The 27,822-nt window shown below is 34.1% G+C and overlaps 2 protein-coding genes and 1 long non-coding RNA gene across 3 annotated transcripts in view; 2 read left to right on the forward strand and 1 right to left on the reverse strand.

Moving 5' to 3' along the window:
• Positions 1 to 1,793: 1,793 nt before the first annotated feature.
• Positions 1,794 to 27,822, forward strand: part of LOC147073085 (uncharacterized) — a 692,917-nt gene continuing 666,888 nt past the window's right edge. Inside the window, exons 1-2 of the long non-coding RNA XR_015070454.1 lie at positions 1,794 to 2,111; positions 2,274 to 4,608. This is a non-coding gene — a long non-coding RNA (uncharacterized LOC147073085). The remainder of the gene's footprint in view (positions 2,112 to 2,273; positions 4,609 to 27,822) is intronic.
• On the reverse strand, positions 4,603 to 6,414 carry LOC147073086 (uncharacterized). The gene has a single exon (XM_085945224.1). The coding sequence runs from the start codon at positions 6,271 to 6,273 to the stop codon at positions 5,626 to 5,628; it is 648 nt and encodes a 215-aa protein (XP_085801350.1). The 5' UTR covers positions 6,274 to 6,414; the 3' UTR covers positions 4,603 to 5,625.
• Positions 7,297 to 20,385, forward strand: LOC147073087 (F-box only protein 9). Its single transcript, XM_085945200.1, has 10 exons — positions 7,297 to 7,421; positions 7,750 to 7,866; positions 9,760 to 9,954; positions 10,451 to 10,625; positions 13,873 to 14,009; positions 14,448 to 14,611; positions 15,846 to 16,040; positions 17,090 to 17,219; positions 18,021 to 18,149; positions 19,349 to 20,385. The coding sequence occupies exons 1-10, from the start codon at positions 7,419 to 7,421 to the stop codon at positions 19,538 to 19,540; spliced, it is 1,437 nt and encodes a 478-aa protein (XP_085801326.1). The 5' UTR covers positions 7,297 to 7,418; the 3' UTR covers positions 19,541 to 20,385.

Genomic DNA, 27,822 nt, shown 5'->3' on the forward strand with positions numbered 1-27,822 from the left:
TTATTTGTTTACAAAAAATGTATCTAAAAAATAAAATTTTGAACAGATATATTTTACAAATACGATAAGTTTGTCAGTGTACACTTTGTCTAAAGAGTTTTGAAAACCTGTCTTCTTCAAGTTTGCTGGAATCCATCAATCAAATCAAGTTTACCACTAAATACCATCCACAAGATATAAATATGGTAGAGCTACAGGATGCTAACATGACCCAGCAAGATGCAAGAAAGAAGAATTCTTTGATGTGTCAAGTTAAGTATCCATATTTTCAACATAAGAAGTGGATATGGAGGTTGTATTATTTCAGACTATTGAATGCTTCAATTGTCTTGAAAATCAACACGTCTTCCTTTATCCATGCCAGTGGCGAAGGGTGACTTTTGGAAAGAGGTAGGGTATGGAGATCTGATAAAAAGAACAAACTTGTCAGGTATACTTACGAGAAATAAGAAGATAATACGATATTACTACTAATGAATAGGAACACACTAATTTAATGAAACTTCAAAAACTCACTGACGACATAAAATTAAACGATCAACTGTTTAAATTATGTATTTTTTCAAAACATTTATACATATCAAAAATCATTAGATAATTCTTTTTATTTTTAAAAACAGTCTATATTTATTAATATTCGATTAAACACCATAGAAATTATTTTTTTAAATTATCTAATTATTAATTATTTAGTTTTAGGCTCTGCGATCGGAGCTTACCTTAGTTAATACAATTCGATAAACTGGCCGGGGCTACGTGACATAAAGTCCATATGAAAAAAAATTGAGAATTATTTGAAACATAATCCGACCTTTATTTACGTCAAGACAGATGGCGCGCTGTGGTATATTTTTTAAAACATTTGCAGATTGTTTTGTAATTATCTGTGTTATACATTCCTACACACCAGTGGCGAAGGGTGGAGGTAGGCTGTTAAGATCCGCCATAAACAGTGCACATTAAACTTTTTCAGACATACATATATTTGTTTTCATTGCAATAAGACTACAATTTACAGATAGTGTTAGTTAGTTTTTAAAATTCAATTAAACCCTGAGAAACCAAGCCATAATAGATAATAGTCAAAAAATACATGTCTATCTATAAAATATCTAAAATTATGCAATTAAATCATACATAACTTTGAATATTTTATAAATAGAATAATATTTTTTATTTATTATAGTTTGGTTTAGGCAGGGCTTAATGAATTAAAAAAATTAACCAACAATATGTGTAATATGTATTTTTAATCCAATGAAAACAAATAACTATGAATGAAAAAGTGTGCACAATTTTGTCGTTTTGCCCAAATTAGACCAAAACTATTATGGTTTCGTTTAGGCTGGGTTTAATTGATTTTTAAAAACTAACTAACACCATCTGTAAATTGTAGTCTTAGTTCAATAAAATCAAATAAATATGACTAAAAAAGTTTAGTGTGCACTATTTATAGCGAATCTTAACAGCCTACCTCCACCCTTCGCCACTGCTACACACACAGCATCTCTCGTTGGCAAAATAAATTATTTTATAGAATATAATATAATCAAGTGATTATATAAATAAGTCAATATGCAATTAAAAAATATTTTTCTTATGAAGGCAGGCTTCAAATAATCGCCTAGTATGGAGTCTTCGCCACTGATCCATGTATTGGATGAAGCATTTGGAGACTACCCTGAATCCCTGTCGCTCATCAGTCTCCTGTATCTTTCCAGGCCATGCCAGCATCTTGTAGCCCCACCACGTGACATTGGCGTGTAAGGATCAATAAAAAGAAACAGCATTGTAGAAAACGTGTAACCAAATTTTATTCTAGTGAAGGTAAAATTACAACTCAGTTGAGAAATGAATGTAGTACATATTCACTACATTTTACAGCACAGCCAATTTATCTTTTATAGAGAAGATGTACAAACAAATACATAGTGAATTAAGTGAACCTTAACAATTAATAGTGCATCGTAGATATTATTTAACATAGTTTTTCCTTACAATTATTTATCATAAACATAACTGACTGTGAAATTGTTCAATAATAAAAATTCGAATTCAATTTTAAAAATTAATATGAATTTTCTTTATAATTTTATATGGTATTTAGACCCGTTTCACATGGGACACATGTGTGGCGCCACCGGCGTGGTGAGATTCCGCATTTACACATAACTGAATGGGCGCGTTCAAACGCGGACACATGAGTGTCGCGTTCATTTATATGTAAATACGGAAGCTCGCCACACAGGTGTCCCGTGTGAAACGGGTCTTAGTTTCAACAACAAATTAATACAGTTTAATTCAATCTAACAACAATAGAGCATCCATTTTTGGAACCAATTATAAATGAATGCAGTCCAGATATTCATGTATCCAGATAATTGAAAAGAAAAAAATCCTTTTTACTTCTAGAATAAACAATTTTTCTGGTTCTTTGAAAAACTCATGCCATTTTCTGATCTCAGAAAAAAACTGTTGATTCTATAAAAGTTTTTACTTTAGTTTAACAGGGGTGTTAGGTATCAAATTTTATATTAAGAAATTGGGTACGATTCCAAAAGCTGCCATGAAATATAACTAAACGAGGGAATTAAACCTTGTCTGGATGACTGGGTATATTGAGAAATTCTTTTAATATGACAGGTAGATTAAGTACGAGCTTATTCATACGGCGTGTACCTCGCAACGCTTTACGCATGAGTACCGGTGATACACCGTGAGTGCATGTGGACAGCTCAATGAGGTTGAGTGTGAGTCAGATTGCACCATCTGGGAGAGCTCTAACCAAAATAATATGCTCTTATTATATTGAGGATCCGTTGAACAGGTCATGTTTCAACAATGGAAAACACCTAACAATCCAAGAGACGCCTCTACGATAGATGAAAGTAGAAACGAAGATTCGTTGGCTGTTGGACTGTGTACAATGTGACAGCATCCATACAGTTAAGAGAGAGGCGAGCAAGTCGAGAGCTTGCAGCAGATAGAGGGGAGTGAAGATGGATGATGCTGAATGAATCAAATGAAGAAATGTGACATAAGCGTCTTTTCTATACGTACCTACTATTCGACAAGATATCCCAATTTGTACAAAGAATTAAAGACAAATACAGGAAGACAGTTCATGGAAAATATATGGTCTTGGCATTATATTCATTATTTCACAGGACAGATGAAATATTCTTAAAGTTTAAATAGATTTTATAATAAAGTAATATTAATGTAAGTAAGGCTGAACAATGTCTTCAAAAGTGATCTTCCACTGTGCCTAAAGCGCAAAGTGTTCAACCAGTGTGTGCATCCAGTAATCACATATGCGTGTGAAACATGGACCCTAAGTAAAAGAGAGATCCAGAAACTTAGAGTAGCACGTGTTATGGAGAGGTGCATGCTGGGCATAACGTGAAAGGACAAAAAGAGGAATGAGTGGATAAGGAAGCAGACAAGGGTTTGCGATGTGATAGAGTTCATCAAAAGCCTCAAATGGAGATGGGCTGGACACATAGCTCGAAGAAGAGACAATCTTTGGATAAATTTAGTCATCCAGTAGTATCCAAGAGGTACAAAACGTCCGCAAGATAGACCTAGAGGCCGCTGGATCGATGAAATGATAAAGTTCTGCGGAAGTACGACGTGGAAACGCAACGCACAGGACCTAGAGAAGTGGAAGCAGTTTGAAGAGGCCTTCATCCAGCAGTGGATAGACTCAGGCTGATGATGATGAATATATAGGGTCTGTCAATATAGACAGTGTCAACCTACTGTGAAATGGAACGCTAAAGAGCTAGGGTATACATGCCGGAAAACTACATTGATACCAACCAGAAAAATACAACTGCATAATATGCATATTATGATATGAAGCTTTTACGGTTGCTTGTTATCAATTTGTATACATTTTTGAGTGATCAATGGGTGTTCTTCCTTTTTTCTTTCCTCAACGTTTCGGGCTAGTGGCAAAGGCCATTCCCAAGAGATAGTATTGTTAGGTGTATGAATGCAAACACCGATCTTAGTGTAAAGAACATGGTGTCTACCAATAGTGCTATTGTTTTCCTGCACCTTTATTCCCATACACACACCATTAGTGGAATGTATTATGTCGCGATTATCGAGTTGTTATTAACTTAGTTACTCTAGGCAACTCGATACATTTCACTCGCTGTGGGTACATTGGAATAAAGACGCCGGTCAGTTTTTGATATGACACTAGTATTTTGTAGCTCGAGTGCTCTTGTTCTAAGATGCAAAGTTGTTGTCTACGTTTGCCGCCGTTGGATCCTACGCGGATGTTCATATATGATATTAAACTCAAGGGAAGTGAGGCGGTCTGACAAAACCAACAAAATATACTCATTTTCTTTGGAGAATGAATATTCGTTGAGAATATAAAACTGAAATAGATCATTTTCGACAAATGGGAGAGGGAATTTTTGAGACAATAGTGGTCAAAATATACAGAAAATTGTATGACTTCATTTATGGACAAATACGATGTGTGAAATAATTATATACTTATGAGTAGGACCAAACTGCTCCACAGTTACCGATGCGACTTCTATATTTCTGTCACCAGGCAATTCTGCAAATCTGCAGTCAGTGTTGCCAGTCTTAATATTTTTTCTTAAATAGATGTCATGCTTGGACAAACTAATAAAAAATATAATGGTATTTGGAAATGCTAGGTAAGAAGATATTTTATTATTTCCTAAATATTGGTAACGTAGATAAATCTAATGCAGCTACGGATGATGCATTAATTCATATGAATAATGTTATTTTAATACAAGTACTATTATATTCCGATACGTGAGATAATATTATCCATTAATGCACCAGCTAGACGGCAGTGACTTGCCTGCGCGGTATAATGAAATACGGAACACTTTTACAGAGCTTTTAGGTTTGCGTGTACAGTTTTCCCGTCCATTCCATACGCACGAGCTTTTTGATACAAACCGGTTTGCGAAGGTAGGCTTGTCGTAAAGCATGAGCGTCTAGCCGGCGCTAATAGCCCGTTTACATGTGCATGGGTTTATTGGTGGCAGTATGTATTGTCGCGACCATTAATGAAAAAATGCAAATGTAAACATGTATTATCGTGCTTGTTGCAAGACCACATGCATGGATCGAAAAAAGTTTAGCGGCTTCTGAATGTTTATGTGACAGTCGTAACTTGCATGACATATGCGCAGTAGAATGGTAATGGCAAACCTGCCAGAATAAATATGAACTAAGTACATAGCATTTTGACGTTCACGAATTTTCACAACCTGTCAAATAGTACTATACAATGACAACAAAGCATCTCGCTTACACTTGAAGAATGATATTGGCAAGACAGTCAGCACTTTTACATGTAAACAGTTATTGATAATATTAATAATATCGGCCGAAGGTACTTGATGGAATTTGAATTTAAATTCTGATGGATTTAAGTTTTGTACTACTACTGTTTTGAGTCGTTTTTTGTTGTCAGTGTGTAAACAGTTATTATCGCGATAGCTTAATTTACACACTATTGGTGCTAGTAAAACCACGCACGTGTACAGGTGCTATTATTTGTCTTTTTGGATAATCATACGAATTATTGCATCATCTGGAGCTGGCCTACGGATATGTGAACTATGAATTCAAGCATACATTTGGACAAGGTACTTGATATCTTCCTAGTTTTTTTTGAAGTTCCAGCGGAATGTGGTGTACCAATTGTAACTTGCGCCACTCGTCAGAACCGTCGCAGCAGTCGCAGATTCCATCGTTCACTCTGCTCGATTGAATCCTTTGAGGGTGTCCTCGGCCCGTCCGATGCCTCTGTTGATATTTGCAATAAAAGTGTCCCTTTTCACAAGCGTTCGTTCCCGGTTCGTCGCTGCCATCTTCCGGACAATCACAATAGTTGTCGTTGACCAATGAGAAGTCGATTTCCAATTTAGAAATAAAACAGGTGAACTTGCCGTCAGAGTTGGGTTTATAATTTATCAAATCCATCAAGCGAGTGCCCTTCACTAAGCCTTTATCGTCGAACACACTGCCAATGTCCACTGCCGATTTCACATGAGGACTTTTGGAAACGTGATCCATAACTATCTTGGCTTGTTCCTTTTTACCTAGGTCCGATTCAGACTTTGTGAGAAGCGATATAAATAGAAACTGATAAAAAAAGAACAATACAGCAATCACTAGGAAAATTATCAGAACTAACTTCTTTTTTTGTCTAAAAATCGACGGTTTGCTGTACGCATCTTCTCGTTTCACCCACACCTTTTTCATGATTCAATTAGCTACGTCTTTTATCGATATATTAATCACTGACCGGTATATTTTTCGACATATTTTCTTGATAAGACACCATCATTATAACAGCTATGTAAACAAACAGCCGATAACCTTTAAAATGTATTCATGGATAGAATTCAGGCACGCTAAATATTGCAACTATTTATTTACGAGTAGTAATATCTCAACAATCGAATAAAACAATGTTTGTTTAATAAAAAACCGAATGTTTATCGAATCGAAATATGTGATATCTGTCAACTACGCTGTCAACGACGTTCAGTGTTGCTTCAAAGTGGAATTATAGTACAGAGCCTCCAAAATTATAGTATTTGGGGAAAAAATATAGTACGCGTTGTCATCTGTTGAAAATGTAAAGGTTTTTTGTTTCTCAGAAAAAAATAACGGAGAATTTGAGAAACTCCGAGACCCCTTTTTATTTAGATATTCGACCAAAAATACTTACCGAAGCATTCAATAAATTTCATTTTTCGAGCATTTTTTTTCCAAGTTCTCCAAATCTTTCTATATTGCGGAATTACTATAGTACTTTGCACCAATTTATCGAACGAAATTTTAGTAGGTACTATTTACACATTTTTTCCGATATTCAAAATTATAGTATTTTGGGCGTAATATATCTGTTTTATGAGATGGGCTGGACACATAGCTCGAATAAGAGACAATCGTTGGACAAATCTAGTCATCCAGCAGTATCCAAGAAGTACAAAACGTCCGCAAGGACCTAGAGGTCGTTGGATCGATGAAATGATAAAGTTCTGCAGAAGTACGAGGCAACGCAATGCACAGGACCGAGAGAAGTAAAATCAGCTCGTAGAGGCCTTCATCCAGCAGTGGATAGATTCAGGCTGATGATGATACCTGTTTTATATCGTACATAGTACGCGGACCAAAATTATAGTACAAATACTATAATTATAGTACGATTGGCAACACGGCTGCCGTTACAAAATACATCGATTAGGTCGGCAATGCGGAAACTGTTTTATCATCTGTTTATTAACTATGGCCGCTAACTTGTCAAAGTTGCAAATCGTCAGCTGCTATAAAATAATATTCAGATTCTCCGACCGTGATTATTTGCGCTGAAAGAGTCGCGTGGAAGTACAAATTATACAATGGTGAGTGAATTCCGGCACAAAAATTAAGGGATGCCGCCGTAATTCCTGCGATTTTCTTATCACTCGACGTCCCCATATTGTGACCTTACGGTTTCATAATCAAAACATTGCACCACGAGACGAAATATTTTTAAGTTTTCCGCTGAATATAAACGGGGGAAACGTCAGAAAAGCATTCCAGTTTTTGCTTAACCATGGGTTCGACAAGAGCATTTAGTTTTTGAGAAGATTCATTATTTCTACGCACGTTGGCGTATCTTTTAGTATGAAAACGTACCTGCATAGTTAGCGATATATTACATAGGGCATATTTTCTGTTTATTTATAGTCAGGCGAAGGCGGCGGTACTTCGGCTGGTGAATGTGAAAGTGAGGAGCAAGAAGAGCCATCCTCGTTCGATTTTCAGAGCCTCGAAGATCCCGAAGGCTCTGCCGAAGACAATCAGGTAAACTCAAATTGTTAGGTGAACTTTTCAAGGAGCTTTCAATTTTATTATAATACTCTGGTGAATGTTCTTTGTGTATTAAAGAAAGAAGTGGTATTTTTTATGGCTGCAATAAAAAGAAAGCCTTACAATTATTTTTTTCTGAAATACCATGTTTGATCCTTAGTTTCTAAGAATCAAACAGTTTTCCCCAAACTTTTCCTGCGATGGAACACTTCATAAATCCTGAAATTTTAACGGAACACCTTGTTTTGTACCTATTTTTGCACCTATTCACATTCCACAGACCACAAGTGTTCCGCGGAACATAGTTTGGGAAACCCCGTATAAGATATATGGACCTTCACAGAGTGGAAGTTGTATAAACAGATTTTTTTGTTTTTACGAGAAATAAATGTTTGCCACTTGCTCAACCTGTTAGGTCCAAACACACATTGAAAAACAACACGTGAATTTGCCATACCCGGGATTCGAATCCGGGACCCATGATATTACAGGCTGACACGTTACCCGCTCGACCAGCGTGGGTGTATTACATTTAAAGTATTTTAATTAATCTTCTAAAAACTGACAATCTGGTTATATTACATACTCTACATATTATTATTTATTTTTACCTACATAAGTACCCTTTTAATAAAAATATTTTTAATTGCCTATTAACTTACCTATTTGTTTATTTTATATTCCACAAGAAATATAATTTCACAATCTGTCTGTAGGTATTATAAATTGATTGTCGACTTGGACAACCAAACGGCACATAGCAATTCCACTAATCATCGATCTATAACACAAACACTATCTAACAAAGGTTTCGACTAATTTAGTACATTTCACACATCCACAATGTTGAAACCTGAGGCTATAGGTATAAAAGCCTGACATGTTAACTGTGATGTGTTTTTGTATAATTATGTTCAAAAAATTTTTCACGCGGGATTTGATGCAAAACAGTCTCTTCGACAAAACGCTGAACTACCGAGACTTTTCTAGTCCGTCGTCGAATTGCGGTTAGGCATTACTTTTTTGCATCTATTTTAGTGCCTGTTGTTTTTTTTTGTGACATCTATTATTAAAAGGTAAAATATAATATTTTTTGTTCAGTAAAATACCGAAGATCAACAAAATTCAAATTCAAGTCTTGTAAATATGGCCGTCCTTGAACTTACTTTCAGTTTTCTACCTGCCTACCTACCTTCTACAGACACCATTCGCCACTGCGGTAGGGACAATTGTGGCAAAAATAAGTTGTTTAGGGTGTTGGAATAATTATAATGCCATCTTTAACGTTAACAACACCTCTTCTGGCTACAACAGCTTTTGGCAGGCAGTTGGTGAAAAATGTGTAACAAAACTAATAAAATCCTTTTTTCAGACTGTTCTCCTGTAAAGTAATAGATTGTCATGATATAATGAATTATTAAAAAATAGGAGAATCATTGGTTGACGCCATCTATTAATTCTACTACATAACTCTCATATAGAGTTTAGAGATGGTTAGAAAAAAAGTAACTTTAGACTTTGGATGATTTGGTGATTTCTCCAGTTACACCCACTATTTTAAAAAGTGTATTAATTTACATTGAATTAATATTTCCATCCACCCACGATGGCCCCGCGGCTTAAGCGTCGGCCTATAGCGTTGTGGGCCCCAGGCTCGAATCCTGGGTCCTGGCAAGTACACATTGTTTTTCAATTTGTGTATGAGCCAGAGTATGGAATTAATAGGTTGAGCAAGTGGCTGACATCCATTTCTCGTAATATCAAAATCTGTTAATACAACCCTCCACCCTGTGGAGGCCCATATGATCTTATTAGGATCGGACATGGTCGGGAAGTCACTGATTATAATTAATGATAATTTAATACATATTTTCTGTTTCATCATAGACACAGGAGGCGGATCCTGTTGAGGATGTGTTGACATCTTTCCGTCAGCAGTGGCAGAGGGAATTGGGCTCTCCTGCCAAACAGGCGCCGAATCAATCTTCTACCGATGCTCTGAACAATCAAAACAACTTACGGTCTTCTGGCCCCAGTGCGGAACCGAATGCCAACTCTGCTGTTGAATCAGACGAAGATAAGGTGTGTTAATTATTGTTCACTCGACGGGTAATCCACAAAAGTATGCTATTGCGCAATATCATGTATGTTGAGAAGTGATATGGAAATGGAATGTGTTAAAAAGACTTATTTTGCGTGTCTTCCAAGGTTAGCGGTGGGATGCGAAAGATTTGATTTTATAGTACAAGGGTTGTAAAATACGCAAAGTTTCCTCCGTCGGAGAGGCAGATGATACTTTCATGCACATGCATGAATTTCTTTCCATCTGCTGGAAGTGTCAGTTGCTGGCAGTCAGCCTGTGAGTGAGGAAGTATACAGAGCCCACGGGATTTTAATTTCATACAAAACTATAGAACAACTAGAGCAGCAGTTTTGTATCAAACTTTGCGTATCTTTGTATGGTCCTGTGAGTTACTATCATCACTGTTAACGTGCAAGTGCAAGCTTTGAACGGACTGGACTGCATTTGTTTCTCACTGTGTAGAACAAAATTTTATTGCCGATTTGTCATTTTCAGGCCAAAAAGCTCTTCTTGAAGGGTGTGGAGCACGAACAGAACGGTAAATTATACGAAGCCATCCAGTTCTACAAGCGGGCCGTACAGCTGATACCCGACATTGAGTTCAGACTGTACGAGAGTACCAAAATGAAGTCAAAGGGTGGCCGAGATGAGTCACCGCACCCAACTTCCGGTAAGATCAAGTCATTTTCATTTCATAAATTTCGCAATGCTGATTTATTTGTAGCAAACTTTACAGTATTATTTATTCACTGTCACCAACGTTCTCTCTAATTTTTCTATTGTGTGTGCGGATCATCAACGCATCTGAGCAGTGGCGTAACTAGGGTTGGTGTCACCCGTCACCAGGTGCGCTAAATTTACACCTCCCCCACAAACACACATACAATTTTTCATTAAAACTTATATATATTTTTAAGGTATTTATTAATTTCAGTGATTTTATATAATAATAATTACAAGATAAAAAGAACTTTTTATATACCACGTTTCTAATTTTCTGTTGAATCATATAAACTTGATAATTCTATGTATTAATAATTTAGGACAAATAAGGCAATTGTCAACAAATCATTTTTTTGCTATTTTGCAACAAACAAACAAATATAGAATACTGAAATGTCATTTTGATTTCCATAGTAACGCACGTATATATTAATAATTTAGTTGCTAGGACCACCACTTAGCAACCAATAATAGTGGATTGGATTACGAATTTCTTCCGAAATAACTTTTCATACAAAACAGAATTAACTGAAAATGAATTCAATTCTACTTAAAGATGGCTAAAAGTATTAAAAGAATGCATTGGCATCGTGTTCTGATATATTCTAAAAGTTTCAAATGTCTAGCTAGTCGGGAAGTTAGTTAAAAATCGATTGCAAGATTTGTACTGGATAAACAACCACTGGACAAACAAGAATACGAGCTAAGAAAAACGTGATAATAACACTAACTATATGCAAAATAAACATTTATGAAAATGTGTTTCTTTTCACCCTGACCTTCACCTTGTTTGTTATGTAAACTGAACACACCTGTAGTTATTTATTACAAAAATTGTTTATTAGTTTTGTATTATAAATATTTTAAGTAAAAAACACTGCTTTTTGGCACAAACACTTTTACCGTTTAAAAAATATTGTAAGAACTGTGATGTTTTCACAATAAGGACTACTATGAGACCGTATTGACAATGTTCTTGCAAGTTGAAACATGTCAAAGAATAAAAAATGTAGAGGACCCGGCACATAGGTGGTCATTGATAAACACTAAAATACGTGTCTTCTTTTCTTATAGTTCGGCACGTGATAGAACGGAACGGATATAGTGATCCCGTTTGATGTAAAATTTCACTTGCATGCTCACGTTAGTCGCACTTGACCTTCCTTTCCGAGAAATGAGTCGAAGAATTGTGCATGTGATGGTTTCGTGCATTCGAGCAAAACTAAAATCTGGCAAAGGAAACTTTCTTTTACAATATTTTTGTGTGAGGACTGTGCGGGGGATGAAAACATGTGTGTGGACACATTTTGATACACATAGGGAACATTGACTGTCACGCCAGTGAATTCCATAAAATATTAAATAATATGCTGATATTGCTAAGATAATTATATGTGCAGATTTAGTGCAGTATGTAGCTGTAACTACATACTATGACTTTTACCTGTGATCCATAGTATTATTGGTGTCATACACACAACAAATATTGAATTTTAGACAATGTTTGGTGCAAATTAGAAGTTTTTTCAGCTGTCTTCCAACCGCTGCATTCTTTACCAAATTCCATCCTATGCCTTTCTTTCCCATGTAGACTAAATGGGTTTATCGAATGTTTTGCAATATAAAGGTTGTTCGTATACCTTTACACTATAAACGTACAGATGCTATATCTTGGATTTATCTTTGGGTCTTTTAGGATGAGTTGAATATCATTAGATGATATCATTCTTCCAGTAATAATCCCCATATCTATGTATGTGGCAGTGGCGAAGGGTGGAGGTAGGCTGTTAAGATTCGCTATAAATAGTGCACACTAAACTTTTTTAGTCATATGTATTTGTTTTTATTGAACTAAGACTACAATTTACAGACGGTGTTAGTTAGTTTTTGAAAATCAATTAAACCATGCCTAAACGAAACCATAATAGTTTTGGTCTAATTTGGGCAATACGACAAAATTGTGCACACTTTTTCATTCATAGTTATTTGTTTTCGTTGGATTAAAAATACATATTACACATATTGTTGGTTATTTTTTTTAATTCATAAAGCCCTGCCTAAACCAAACTATAATAAATAAAAAATATTATTCTATTTATAAAATATTCAAAGTTATGTATGATATAATTGTATAATGTTAGATATTTTATAGATAGACGTGTATTTTTTGACTATTACCTATTATGGCTTGGTTTCTCAGGGTTTAATTAAATTTTAAAAACTAACCAACATTATCTGTTAAATATAGTCTTATTTCAATGAAAACAAATATGTATGTCTGAAAAAGTTTAATGTGCACTGTTTATGGCGGATCTTAACAGCCTACCTCCACCCTTCGCCACTGGTATGTGGTCACTCATTTGTTTTGAATTTATCAATTATGGCAAGACATTGAAAAACACTCGATTACAGAGGCCCCGATCGGAGATCACCTAACTCAGCGGTGGCCAAACCGTGGCGCATTGAATCTTTGTGCCTACCTATTCTTTTGAAGTAGGCGCCATAACTGAATCTCTCTTCATATTTTCAACACCTGAGTGCTCTCAGTTCAAGTCATACAGCCTTCTTAGTCATCAGTTTGTCCCATTTTTTTGACAGTTTACAATTGTAGGATGTGAACAGTGTGTGTGTGTGTGAGAGAAAGAAAGAAGGTTGCGAATAACTGATTCAACTTTGATGAATTCTCTGCTGCTCTCAGTAACAAATTTAACACCAAACATTGAAAGACTAGCAAAATCCAAACGCTTAAAAGCTCTCAGTGCTCCATCCCGCTCAGAGCTCTCTCTCTCTCTCTCTGATCACATCCAACAACTATGGTACAGAGTTATCTTCACTAAACGAGACTCTCCGGCAGCCGTAGCACCATCAGCGGGGTCCACGATAGCGATCACCCTCTCGTCCAAGAGATCATTTCTGACTATTGTAGATTGGTGCTCCAATAAACGTGTGTTTTTTGAACTGGCATAAATTAATTAATTTAATTGCGTGAGTGAGTTATACCTTTTCCTCCCCTAAGCGAAGCAGATCCTCCCGCTATCCCTATTTGCCAACCCCAACCGTGAACGTAAGAAGGTAGAATAGGTGCTTGACTGGTATGGCGCATCTGAACTCCTGTGAGAAAAATTGGCACATGGTATACAAAAGGTTGGTCCAAACTGTATTATGATATTGACATAGGTATTTTTTTTTTCCAGAAAGGAATATTCTTCCGGAAGAAACAAGAGTTCACAACTCTAGCGAAGATGAGCTGGAAGCGGGAGATCTCATCGCAAGGATAGAACGGATGATATCGAGAACGGGATGCGTCTGCTCTCCTGAATATGACCAGAAGGTATTTTCAATTCCACCTCAAGTTGATGTGTATAAAATATAAGTGTTATTTCACCTTAATACGCTCCATTCCTGGAGAATAGGGAACGCGCAGAGTCATCCCACACTCTGCGACTTGCCATGTCGGAAGGTGAGAGAGGATCGGCCACGATGGCAGATTATAGGATCGAATCATAGTCCTTCTGTCAATCATTTCATTGGTCAAGCTGTTTTTATGAAGTATTTACTCAGCCCATTGTCCACATGCTCAATCCAAATATACATGGACGGCAAAACATGTGGATTTGACCCAGCTATTTGATTAGAAACCGTGGCTCCCTATGCATGCTATCCTCTGCTTTACGATAATAATTGACCTGAAGCACATGACAGATTTTTGTAAACAAGATATTGGGTCTTGTATTGCATGATATTGACTCATGTCTGTCATTCAATATAGATCGCTCACATTTCCTGCCTGCCTACGGAGCTCCTGCTTTACATCCTCCGGTGGGTAGTCTCCAGTGAGCTGGATCTCATGTCTCTGGAGCGATGCGCAGCCGTGTGCCGAGGCTTTTACTTGTGTGCTCGCGATCAGGAAATATGGCGACTGGTCTGCATCAAGTACGTATGAATTATTTTGTCTTCTAGATCTATAGTTCAGATATTTGTTTTACCTGTTGACTACTGATTTTATTTGTCAACATGTTACAGAGATCACTAGTGTGATATTTATGCATAATTTTCAAGACCACAAGAATAAACGATTTGTCCTTTTGTTACCTTAGTTACCTTTGATGAAAAAGTTTGTGAACCCCTGCTCTAGGCAATCCGAATCCGTTCTGCAGTAATTTACCATTCAAAGATCCGCCGATTGGGCAACATGGTAAATTTGCTATTTCTTGCAAAATTTTCTTGCACATGTGTATTTTAACAAATTATTTCTAACATTTTGAGATGCGCATGAGCTGTAAAGAATACAAAATGTAATCGGCTAATTGCAGAATTGTAAATATAAACTATTTGATTAAAACTATAAAATGACAATGGATTTGCAGATTTACTACGGTGATATTACTTCCATATATTCCTCACCCTAGGATGTCATTCAAAAGAAATATTTCGCACCCTGGGAATAATAGTGGCACAAGTCCAAAATGTCATTTTTGAATTAAGTATGCAGAAATGTTCCAAGATATAATTTCTATCCGCACAAATAGCGGCATAATTCTTAAAAATATAATGGTGGCCTTAAAAGCATTTATGTCATTATCATATTATAACATTTTACTTGAATTCAAGCAGAAATAGTGGCACAATGATCATTGTGCCATTGTTATCGCGGATAACATTCAAAATGAGATGACTCAAGTGTGCCAACTTCACGCTATTATAAAGTAAATTTAAAAAAAACTGATTTAACACACCAAAATAAAATATTCAAACTGCTTTCCTGCAAAAACAGTTTCTCGAGTTGTGCCACTATTATTCCCCGGGTGCGATTTGTAGAATTAAAATGATACTGTTATTTTATGAAAATCAAAGAACTCGTTGAACCTTCTGACATTAGATATTTACAAGAAAAAAATCATTGTCAATTTTAAATTCTTTTATCGGTTTACAGCGTGAATTTAAAGGTTCAAACTCTTTTTATGATAAATAATAGTTTTACACGTAATTCAGTTTTTCAGAAAATTTTGATATGATTAGTAGATCAGTAGCTTAAGCGGTAAAGTGTTACAGCGTCTGGATTACGATGATTACGGGTTAAAAAAGTTTACCAATAACAATCCTACCCAAATGAAATGGTTCTTTTTTTAATTCTATATTATTGAAATTAATGTTTGTTACATTTTAGAACTTGGGGAATGAACTGCGGCACCCTGAAGGCGTGCGGGTTTGCCAACTGGCGGCAGATGTTCATCGAGCGACCGCGCCTTCGCTTCAACGGCTGCTACATCAGCAAGACCACATACCTAAGGCACGGAGAGAACAGCTTCCAGGATCAGTTCTACAGGCCGTGGCACCTCATCGAATACTACAGATACCTCAGGTAACATAATCAACATTGTAATGTCCAATTCATGAAGATGTCAAATACGTGTAGTGTTAATTTCTAATGAGATGATGATGAGTGAAAATGAGAAATAGCCTATCCTGAAATGATTGGTCGTTGCATCGTTTCTCAATATGGAATTGAATCGTAATAATTGACATAGCAGTTCGCAGATTGCCAAATTATTTAGATGAATGATCATCACAAATAAAAAATAAAATAAGCCGTTACCTGAATCTATTAATATTACAGTGGATTAGGTTGATGAAAACGTACGCGATATGTTTACAACACGTGCTGTTTACTTGGTTGTATTGAACGACTGACTAAATGACATTATGCGCATGTACCCTCGAGACCGAAATGAATATAATCATAATAATAAATTGTGTTGCATCGGCGCGTGCAACTTCGTCACACGCCAAAAATACACTCTGATCTGTTTTCCCAATCGCGCCAAAAGAAGTATAACTTCAATAACATGTCAAATGTGTATTTCATTCGCATGGGAAAGTAACAAGTCGCTATGTTCCAATGTGTAACGATAATAAAAACTTTCCAGAAATGTCAAGTATTTTAATAGGTAGGTACTTAAATTTCATAAGGCATCGTTTTGTTAAGGCTATACCTCAGTTGAGGCACGGTCTAAAAAGATCGTGGCTAGGCGATGCGCAGATTGCGGGTCGCGGGTGCAAATGATGCATGCCGAACGAAATATAATTTGTCATATGAATCCAACATGCGTCCATTTAATGTTCTGTTTATTGTTCTATTAGTAACAATAATAATATATTCATTGACATGTTTTCTTTTTCAAGTAAATGGGTAATGTTTTTAGTCATCTTTACACGATTTAAGAATTAATACCCCCGTCGCCATCACGAAACAAATTGACGTATTGACACCTCGACGATCGCTCTCCGAATGCCAGCGAGTCCAAAATTACGTCGCGCCTATAGTTGAAAATTATTTGCCGTTTCACTGATGTATCGTCTTAATGTCAAACATTTTTGTGATCCTAATAATTTTGTTATTGTGTACTTCAGATTCTTTCCCGACGGTCTGGTGGTGATGCTGACAACTGCCGACGAGCCAAGCATCAGCTGTGCTTATCTCAAGAGATCTACCCGGGCGCAAGGAGTCCTCTCCGGACATTACAGACTCCACGGGGATAAAGTAAGGATACACGCTCAAATATAATTTCTAAATAGTATTTTCACCTGAAATAAAAAAAGCAATAAACGCCAAAAGATCAAAATGCAAATGTAGAAAATTTCCATGTGCAATCTGCGCCAATATCCTTTAAAGTGATTTACATAGTTATTCAGCTCAATACCTACTACTGCTACACTACTTACTTTCATCGGGCCGTATTACCTGTTGTAGTTTTAAAAAGAAAAATATACATATTTATAATTGATGCTATGTTTATGCAGGTATTCCTCGACTTACAACAGTTGCGGCAGTAATTGTTTTTTACTGTTGCAAAGCACGCAGGCCTAAAAACGTTTTCGCATGCACTGACAATTGAGATGATGTAATCGTAATCGGATGAAGTATTTCAAACCGTATAACATAATATACATTGTAACTGAAAATAATTTCCGATTTATTTAAATAATTCTATAATATATTTTATTTCTTCGATATTACAAATATCTTGTATGTGAAAATCCTTTGTATCTAATTTGCTTCAAAATGACAGATCGGATGACGGATACGATGTATGGAATTTGATGGTTATAAATGTATCGATAGATATGATTTTTCCAAAGTTATGAGTGATAATTAAAACACAAAATTAATGCAGTGTGCCAAAAATGAAGTTTTCCTTTATGATAAGCACGGAAAGAGTGAGCTCCTATACTGAAAATCTATCAAAACACCATTAGTTGACAAAATACGGCTTACGTTAACAAGATCCGTTTCTGTTGATGTACAGATGTAATTTGATAATAATTGATGGTGCTTTTCCAGGTGATAATTGTGGTGAAGAAGCAGCCTGCGCCCAACCAGAATAAGCAGTTCCAGTCCACCAACACCCGGTTCAGGCCACGGCGGAAAGAAAACACACAGGAAACTAACCTTGGACAGACTTTCCATCTGGTATGTTCATTGATATTATTGTAATTAATATCTACTAAATTATTGTATTGCTTGTTGGTAGTGGTGTGCACCCCATATAGACAAAAAAGCACCGCCTGTATAGATCTACCATCATGAATTGGCATTTCAGCGAGGGCGCTAGTATGACATTGAGAATGTTGCCATAACTAACAAAAAATGGTTATTTATAAATTTTTATTGGTAGTAGATTTATGTACAAATATTATTAAAATAAAAAATTAACACAATTTAATAATAACTTATTTCTTCTGTATTTTCAATAATACAATATATGTCCCGAATTCTGCACGCTGACGTTTCACAATGTAAACATTTGACTCAGTCTGGAATAAATTTGTCATAACGCCCAATCAGTAAACGCTACTGCGGAGTTATTTTCGGATTGCGCTTCGTCTGCATTCATTTCTTCGTGGAGACATTATAATTCGTTGTTGATTATATTAAAATATAGCTTACTTTAAATACTTACTAAATAATTGGTGCTAAGTAGCTATCGAATAATGTCAAATATTAAAAGGTCACATTCGTTTATTCATAATCTAAAATGCTCTTTTTATGTTTTCAAATGTACAAACAATAAAAATCTTGCGAGCAAGAAAATCAGCGTGCCTAAATTAGCAGCAAACACTCGTTTGATTATAAAATACTATATCAAATATAAAATTATGTATGTACATTTCTTATTAAAAAGGAAAAAGCTTTTTTTACTTGTTGATCTCTTTTTTTAATAGGTATATTTTATTTATCAACACTAAATATAATGTGTTTTTGATATTTTGACGCCATGAGAGCTAGATAAAACACAAGCGCAATCCATAATTCGAGGAACATGTTGTAAAATTAAATGGCGTTTGTGACAAATTTATCCTTGATAGACAATTTTAGTTTCAAATTCGACCGGCTTACGGACTTACGATGGTAGATCTATAGCTATAAATATATTGGGCGCCTCATGTGAAAAATAGTGGTTATTAAAGTAAATAAAAATGCATTAAAACTACGAATTATTCACACATTTCTCTAGTACATTCAAGCGAACTTATTAAACTGCATTTTACACAAATATAAAGGAAATTGTAACCTTCTGGGTAAGGAAGGCTATAAAGTTATCCAAATTAAAGTGTTTCAATTGTTGTTCACATTATTATGAGCTAACAGTTTCGTTCCACTATTTCCAGGAGTTGGAGATCCAATCGCAGAAGTCTCGCTCGTTCAATTCTTTGGTGTGGTGCGGCTATACCATCTTCACCAAGAACAGCAACGGCACGGACTCCTCCAACAGCTTTGAGCTGGTCAAGAGCAAGTTCCCGCCGTTCTGGTTCTCGCGGGTCAAGAGTTACCACGCGGAGTCTGAAAGCCCTCTGCAGTAATTTATTCTTTTGGCCTGCGTCACTAAGAAGCACCGGTTGTCAACGGAGGTAAAATCGCCAATATTCTACGAGAAATATTTGATGTTTATTTATTGTCATAGACACACATAGTTATAATTACAGGTTGATGTTGTACTTGTCGCATGACTGTTACCCTATTTATGAGTAAATTTCTAACTGTTTGCAATGATTGTTCAGGACTCCATGTAATATGAATAGAATAGTGAAGGTAGGCTCTTAAGATCTGTCACACACTAAACTTAGTCCATGCGAAAACCAAGCCATAATAGATAATAGTCAAAAAATACACGTCTATCTATAAAATATGTAAAACCATGCAATTAAATCATACATAACTTTGGATATTTTATATATCGTCTATTTAATTCTAAACTATCCTAAATGCCAATTTTTCGAAATACGTTTTTTTACATCAATCGATTCTCTATGAAATTTCCAACATTTCTGTATAAACCTAAATGCATATGATTATATTGAATTTAAGAAACAATTATTTTCATGCCACTTCTTAAGTATCCTGAGTGACATTATTTGCCAATGTATTGAATTTTTCATAAATTTGAAATTGGAAAAAATTCCCCAAAATTTATTGTAATTTGAAACACAAAAAATGATTTTTTAATATTTCGATATTACAGAACTAAATCGAATTAAGTATAGGTACATAATTTCTAAATTTCGCTTTCCTGCACATTTTACGATTTGGCATTTAGGATAGTTTAGAATTGAATAGACGAATAAGAACAATATTGTTATGTAGTATGGCTTAGTTTGAGCAGGATTTAATGAATTTACTGACCGACAACATGTGTAAAAAGTATTATTAATCCAACGAAAACAAATAAGTATGGATGAAAAAATGTGCACAATTCTGTTGTATCGCCCAAAGTATACCAAAACTATTATGGTTTGGTTTAGGCAGGGTTTAATTGATTGTTTAAACTAACCAACACCATTTGTAAATTGTAGTCTTAGTTCAATAAAAACAAATACGTGTGACTAACAAAGTTTAACATGCACAATTTATGGCGGATCTTAACAGCCTACTTCCACCCTTCGCTACTGATGCACTGTGTAGTTTACCTTTTATTTACACATACGTGTGTAAAAAAATCAGAACGTTTTTGTGTTGTCTGTCTCCTGGAACAAAAAACCGACGCGTCTTAGTATTGTTACCTTTTCTTATTCTGATTTCGTGATTGACCTCACAACTTACTGATAACGGTTCAGTACCTATCTAATTAAATAAGTGTGCACTGTATTTTCTTACTATGTATGTGTTATACATATATATATATACAATTTATTATTTATAAACCTCTGTTTTTAGAGATTATATCTTATTAGTTAAGTAGTAGAGCGTCCGACTTTGAAGCCACGGATGCATGCTTGAATCCCGCGTCTGCCAAAATCGCATGTTGTCTCTTGTAATGTGTGTTTGACCCAATGGGTTGGACGAATGACTTAACAATTTGTCATTTAAAAAGTCTCTTAACCCATAGCTTACGGGCCGCACAAAATTGTGTTTTTGCTAATTACTTTTCAAATGCAAATTAACACGTTAATTACAAAATTAATTAAAAGGGCCCGTAAGCATTGTGTTAAAATAACATTTGTAAGCCCATTGTGAAAATGTTTATAATTTAACTTTTGCTAAAGCTATTCTACTGAAAGATGTTTTCAATAAGTATAGATATTTAGATTTCTTTTTCCTCAGTATTTTAGCATCGTTAGTAATCACTCTCATAATAAAAATATAATATATTCTGTTAATACAGAACAGTGGCTATTTATTAATCTACTTTTGATTGTAGTGATTTAAAAAGGGTCCGTATGTATTCTACTTGACATGTATAGTGTGGTTACATGTACATTATACGTAAAACATTTCACCGTGGCACAGTTCAATGTGAACTTTCTATTGGAAAGAGATGAGCGTATACTATACGGTCTCCAATTTTATTAGATTCAATATGAACATTAATTCAATTTTCATAGCTGATTTCGGCAAAATTCATGAATTCAAGAATGAAAACTTAACCTAACCTAACCTAACCTAACCTAACAAATAATAATCCAGTGTATCGACTATTTTCAAAATTTGTTGCTGCTGGCTACCTGTAAAGTGTACGCCGCCAAGAACGGTGTTTTATTTAGACATGAATTTTATGTCAGTACTATACACCCACGGTGGCCGCGCTGCTTAAGCGTTGGATTATCACGCCGTGGGTCTCAGGTTCGAATCCTGGGTCTGGCAAGTACACATATTGTTTTTCAATTTGTGTGTGAGTCAGGGTATGGACCTAACAGGTTGAGCAAGTGGCTGACATCCATTTCTCGTAAAAAACAAAATCTGTTAACACAAACCTCTACTCTGTGGAGGCTCATATGATCCTATTAGGATCAAACATGGTAAAAAAAAAATACGACCCAAAGAGCAAGGCCAGTCTTTAATATATGACCATTTATTTCCGACACAACATTTCACGGTGAAGTGTGATACGGCGAACTGTATACGTACAAGTTTCCGGACACTGTATAGTGTTAGGTATACGTTTTGCAATGGCCATTTATTATTCAATACAATATTTTTCTTCTTTTGACTCAAGTTAATTTTTTGCGTATTGTATATTCGAACACCTACCGCATAGTATAGTAATACTATAATAAATTGATGAAAACCATGCCAATCCTTTTCTCCCCGTACTAAAATTAATTATTAATTTATTATTTAAAATGAATAAATTAATTAGGCCTATTAAGCACTGGTAGATAATTGATTTGTGCTGGCAACACTGGATGTAGACTTTGATGTGTTTTAGAAATATGGTGCTATAAATTAAAATGTTTGAAATTTGGCAAAAAAATAAATGTTTTGCTTTCATTTTTAATGTTTTGATAATAAACGACTTTTTATTTCAGTATGATGTATAAATAAGGTTTCACAGATTTGCATATATAATATTGTGTAGGTACTTGTTTCACACTTGCATAATATTTAAAGATACATTTTAATATGATATTATAAAAGAATGTAACATTATGATGATGATTTGGATTGAATGACTTATATTTATCTTTATTAACCTTATAATAATGTTGCAGTTTATTTTTTTTTATGTGCAGCACTTCTAACTCTTGTTTAAATTTTGGAAAATTTCAACTGTAACGTTGTTCGTAAATCAAAATTAAGGTATTTGCCGTTATGTCGCCGACTGCCTAATTTTCATATTAAAATAAATCCATGTATCGAATTTGTATAATAATGTTTCAATTTCGTATAATGAGTGTCCAAGCGATCCAAGACTTTCCGATTTATGTATTTTCAGTATTTTTATATCTTGTGTACATTCAGTCTTGAATAAAAATATAATTAAAAAGAAAACCTTTTGGAAGATATTGCTTGTTATGTAATTGAAATTTCACAAAAATTAAATTAGCCATCTGCAGAGTTGAATGACAATCATTTGGGTTAATTAGCAAAATGGCTGTCGTGATATCAGTTTATATTATATTTTTCTTCCAATTTACTGTATGATTGTTTAAGAGTTTTGGTTCCTATATGTCCTTTCGCTCATGGAGAAACTAAAATCCGACGGACTGGTTGCTGATGGAACTCATAAACTGGCCAATGACTGATGTTTCGCACACGGCGCTACTGAATCCCATTTGAAATAAAAATCTCATAACCTCAAACTGTCAAACCCATTGTCTATCCTACTTCATTCTAAGCTTTTTATGTAATATCTTGACGGGAATGGGAATATTCTGGCAACCTGTAATTATAAAGGCATGACTATTTCTCAATTTCTGCCACAAATTTAAAATTTAAAATCGGTTCGCCCATCTTTAACTTTTGACGTCCAGAATTGTTATTGTTTGTTCAGTTCAGTTTAGTGCTACCAATTTTGGTAAGAAAATATGATTTTTTATCGAATCTACTGATCTTGGCACCACTGTTTTATGGGAGACTGGAAATTGAGAGACTGAAAGACTAGCATGTCGCGTCTCTTCAGTTTAGTAGCGAACGTTTTGAAACTGAGAGATTCTAGTCTTGCCGTGAGCGAGCTGCCATTGAAATACATTATCTGGTTCTGGATACTGGCTGGAATTTTAGTTTCGGTCTCGTTTTGTTTGAGTATTCTCGTGAGCGGAAGGCCTTGGTCTCTTACCTTAGTTCCACACGCCAAATAACATTTTAGAGTGCATTATGTAAGGTCTAATTGTAATAAAAACAAGTCGTCAATATGTAATGTATGTATTTTATTGTTCTAGTAAATAATACAATCTAAGTGTTGCATAAAAATACTTAAAAATTGTCACATCCAAATCAATTAATCCATCATAGCAACAATTGTACAATTAACTTTAGTGTATGTATATAATTATAATTATCATGTTGTATTATGATACATTTTCAAGGAGTGGAGAACCTATGGTTTATTTACCCAAAAACCATTTATGTAAATTGTGGAATTATTTAATAATTAATAAATGATATTGATTTTATTTCAATGGCTTTTTATTCGCTTACAAACTTTATTCATCTGGTAATTTTTATTTTAATCCTACAAGCGATTTAAAGTTTTAATTTTTATCGAGATCAAAATAATTTCATGCTTAAAAAAGAAGTTTATTTAATTTAATAAAGCTTTAAGATAAAAAAAATTATGACAGCTCGATTGCAAAATTATCTGAGATTTTTTACATAGACTTTTTTTTAACCTGATTCGTTAATTAAAAATCGAAGACTGAAATATTTAAAAAGAGAATGTTTATCTGCCTCTCTTGTTTATATAAAATTTGACAGTGTCAAAAAAATATTTGTAAAACGGGGAAAGGGAAATCTTTTTTTTACATTTTAATTCTATACAGCCAAACTGTAAGCATTATGGAAAACATTAATAGGTTACAATATTGTAACTATTAATTTTAATTATACCGTCTTTTCCATACATTATTATTTATTTACAATTTTACGCTCCTTTGGAAATTATTGTAGATTTCAATCAACGGAAAGAAAAAAGTTGCGATTTTTTCCTTTATAATTGACGTTAACAATACGGCAAGTTTAAGAAACGTTACCGTGTTTTTGCATAGTTTTATTTTTAAACAATCCTATGGCTAATATATATATTACAATAATTAGCCTGAAAGTCTCTATAGTAATAATATGCTATATTATTAAAAGTTTAAGAAATCGTAAATTGGGTAGGTATTTTGACGGATAACAATAAATAATAAACGATAATATTTTACTTTGTTTAAGTATACAATTATTTCTATATCATGGATGCCACTATCCGAAGAAAATTTATTTAATACAATATTTTAGAGTTTATGTGTTTATTATGAATTTTTTTCTCTACGTATCATAAAAATTCAATATGTTTTCTAAACGCACTACGACTGAAAATCTTAAGAGAATTTATTAGATTGAATTAGAGAGGTATAAAAATAAAAATGTGCCTCGCACAAAGATAAATTATTTTCATTTCATTTCGATTAAATCAAAAATAGTTTCGAATACAACAAAAATATCTTATTATCTTTATTTATTTTGATATGAAAATTTTTGTCTTCATTCACACTGACCTAACTTATTATTTGCTGACGTATGTCATTTTGAATAGACCTATAGACATCACCAAAAGTATACATATGTCGAAATAACCGTACTTTACCTCCTCGGATATTTTTAAATTCACATGGCAAATTCAATTTTCAGTAGTTACATCCGTTTTACTTCATTCTCAATTTCAAATTCAGTTGATTTCTAGGAGTAATTAAACCGAAGAATGAAATACTGCAAAATTAAAGGTTTTATCGATTTAATCAGCAATGCTTATTTATGAAACCATATCTAAAATACAATTAAATGTACTGTTATGACTAAAGTCTTTTTCAAACATTGATATACTACTGGATGAATCATATGCTTCTTAATGACGCCTGATTTTCAGCGACTCGGCCAGTGTTAAAACTTACTGTTTTAATATCAGCGGACTTAACTCGATATAAGCTCACTTAATATTTGTCTCGAAAACGACCTGGCAATAATTATGAGTAAGCCCGATCTAGCTTGCATCTTACTCTAACTAATAGTCAGCGCATGACGACTTGCTCTGTCCGCTCAGACATGAATTTTTGGTAGCTTGCAAGCTTTGGGTTGCAGACACCCTTAGGATCACTATTCCAAGAATGCAAATTTAGTTTTACAGCCAGGGCAATACGGGTGAAATTCGGGAATCCATGTTAACGGTCTTAACGCATTATACCTACAAGGAAATATTATAAGACGATATTCGTAATATCTTCTTTTGTGGTACATTTTTAAAATGACACTTGTATGGGAACTCCTCATCTAGTAGTATATCAATGTTTTCAAATCATAATAGATTATAAAATATGAATGGTTCACAAGCATAGTGAACCAAGTCCATTCTGGTTTTTTTTTGAGTAAGCTAGGTTCAAACATAATATTTGAGTATTTCTAATTCTGTAAGTGTATGATTACAATTCTAAAGTGTTATTTTGAGTACATTTTTTAAGTTATTATGTAATGGAAATCATACCCTTCCCTTACAGAATAAGAAATACTCAAATGTTATGTTTGAACCTAGCTTACTCAAAAATAGCCAGAATGGACTTGGCACCTTTTAACTAATATTTTAAGTAAACCCTGCTGTAGAATCTTTTCATCTACACGTCATAATTACATAATTGTTAACAAAACTGAACTGTATTCATAGATATGTATAAGCTTGTGTTATCTTCATGACATTATGAAATATTTGAAATTTTACTTGAGTCTCAGACGATCAATTAATAATCTGTTAGGTCAGTGGAAAATGTATTACTCTTATAGGTATAAATTCATAAATAAGTAACAAGACTTGAAATTTAATTTATTTATAATAATATTATTAATAGATTAACACATTTCGCTTCTCGACCAATCATTACCTTCACATTCTAATACCTTAATTCTTTTATTAAATTTAGTATTAACTGTACCTTTGTGAGAAATCCCTACAATTAATAAACTTAAAACTAATACAAACTGACTAAACATCTTTGGTGAACCCATTTCCATTAGGTAATATTAAAAGTAATTCATTAGGAAACGATAATTTTTCTTTTATTAATGAAAATAATATACAATATTTACAAAATATAATTTTAGAACTATATAATCGAAACTATTTATTTAATTAATAGTCCTATGTCAAGCGACACAAAATGAGTTTTCAACTGTAGATTTATAAATTCCAAGACAATAAATTGAAAAACATATTTCTGCAATGAAAATAAATAGTAATGCATATACAAAACGGTGTAAGTGTATAAATCTTTTTTCAATTATTGGTTTTGGACATAGGACCATTAGAATCTGAAATAAAGATTTCTTACTGCGGCTGTACATTCCTGTCTTGTGAAGTTCCAGTTTTATTTCATCTGTTAATAAAACAAATGAAACGATCTAGAATACTTTCTCTCGTTCCACGGCTATACTCAAAATATTCCTTTCCGTTTCATAAGATAATCTAATAATATTATTTCCAATACCTACACCGAGAAAGTCTGATTCGTTTCTATTCAATAAAAGATTATTGCTTTATAGAAAAACCGTAAATAGCATGGTATGAAGCTGAAAAGCGTAAGTGAGGATGCATTATGTTATTTGTACACTGACTTACAACCTTTTAGCATACAATTCAACAAAACCATTAAGTAATTAATTATTGTTTTGATGCAAATAAAAATATGATAAATCCATTTTCAATCGCTGTCTTATTAAGCATTCAAATGTGCAATAATTTTCATTAGCTGTATTTATTTATAAATGTGATATTATTCTAATATTATTTGTTTTATAAATCACGGCTCCTATACATTTTTGCGAATATCTTTTAAATTTCTTTCATGCCGCTACGCCTAATTTCTTCTAGTAAACTTAATTCTAACCCCTAACCTAGTGGAACGATTATTACTATTTTCGGTACAACCGTTTTATACACTCGTCATTCAGCGAATGCCCAATAATATTATGTACTTTTTCATAACATCCATATTCCATCTGATGCATAGGTAAATACAAAGTTTATTCTTGTAACCTTTTCATCACCGTACAATGCCATGCCTTGTATGATTTGTGAGCGCAAGACAGAAAGAGAGACACGTAGGCTTAAGGTTTTTATCGTTTGTAATATCAAAAGGGTGTATCTACAAATATCTGTAGCAGAGACGTGATTTTGGTA

The sequence above is a fragment of the Rhyacophila brunnea genome, unplaced genomic scaffold (genome assembly GCF_057557595.1).
Source record: "Rhyacophila brunnea isolate RB1 unplaced genomic scaffold, BYU_Rbru_1.0 scaffold_18, whole genome shotgun sequence".
In the NCBI taxonomy this organism is placed as follows: domain Eukaryota; kingdom Metazoa; phylum Arthropoda; class Insecta; order Trichoptera; family Rhyacophilidae; genus Rhyacophila; species Rhyacophila brunnea.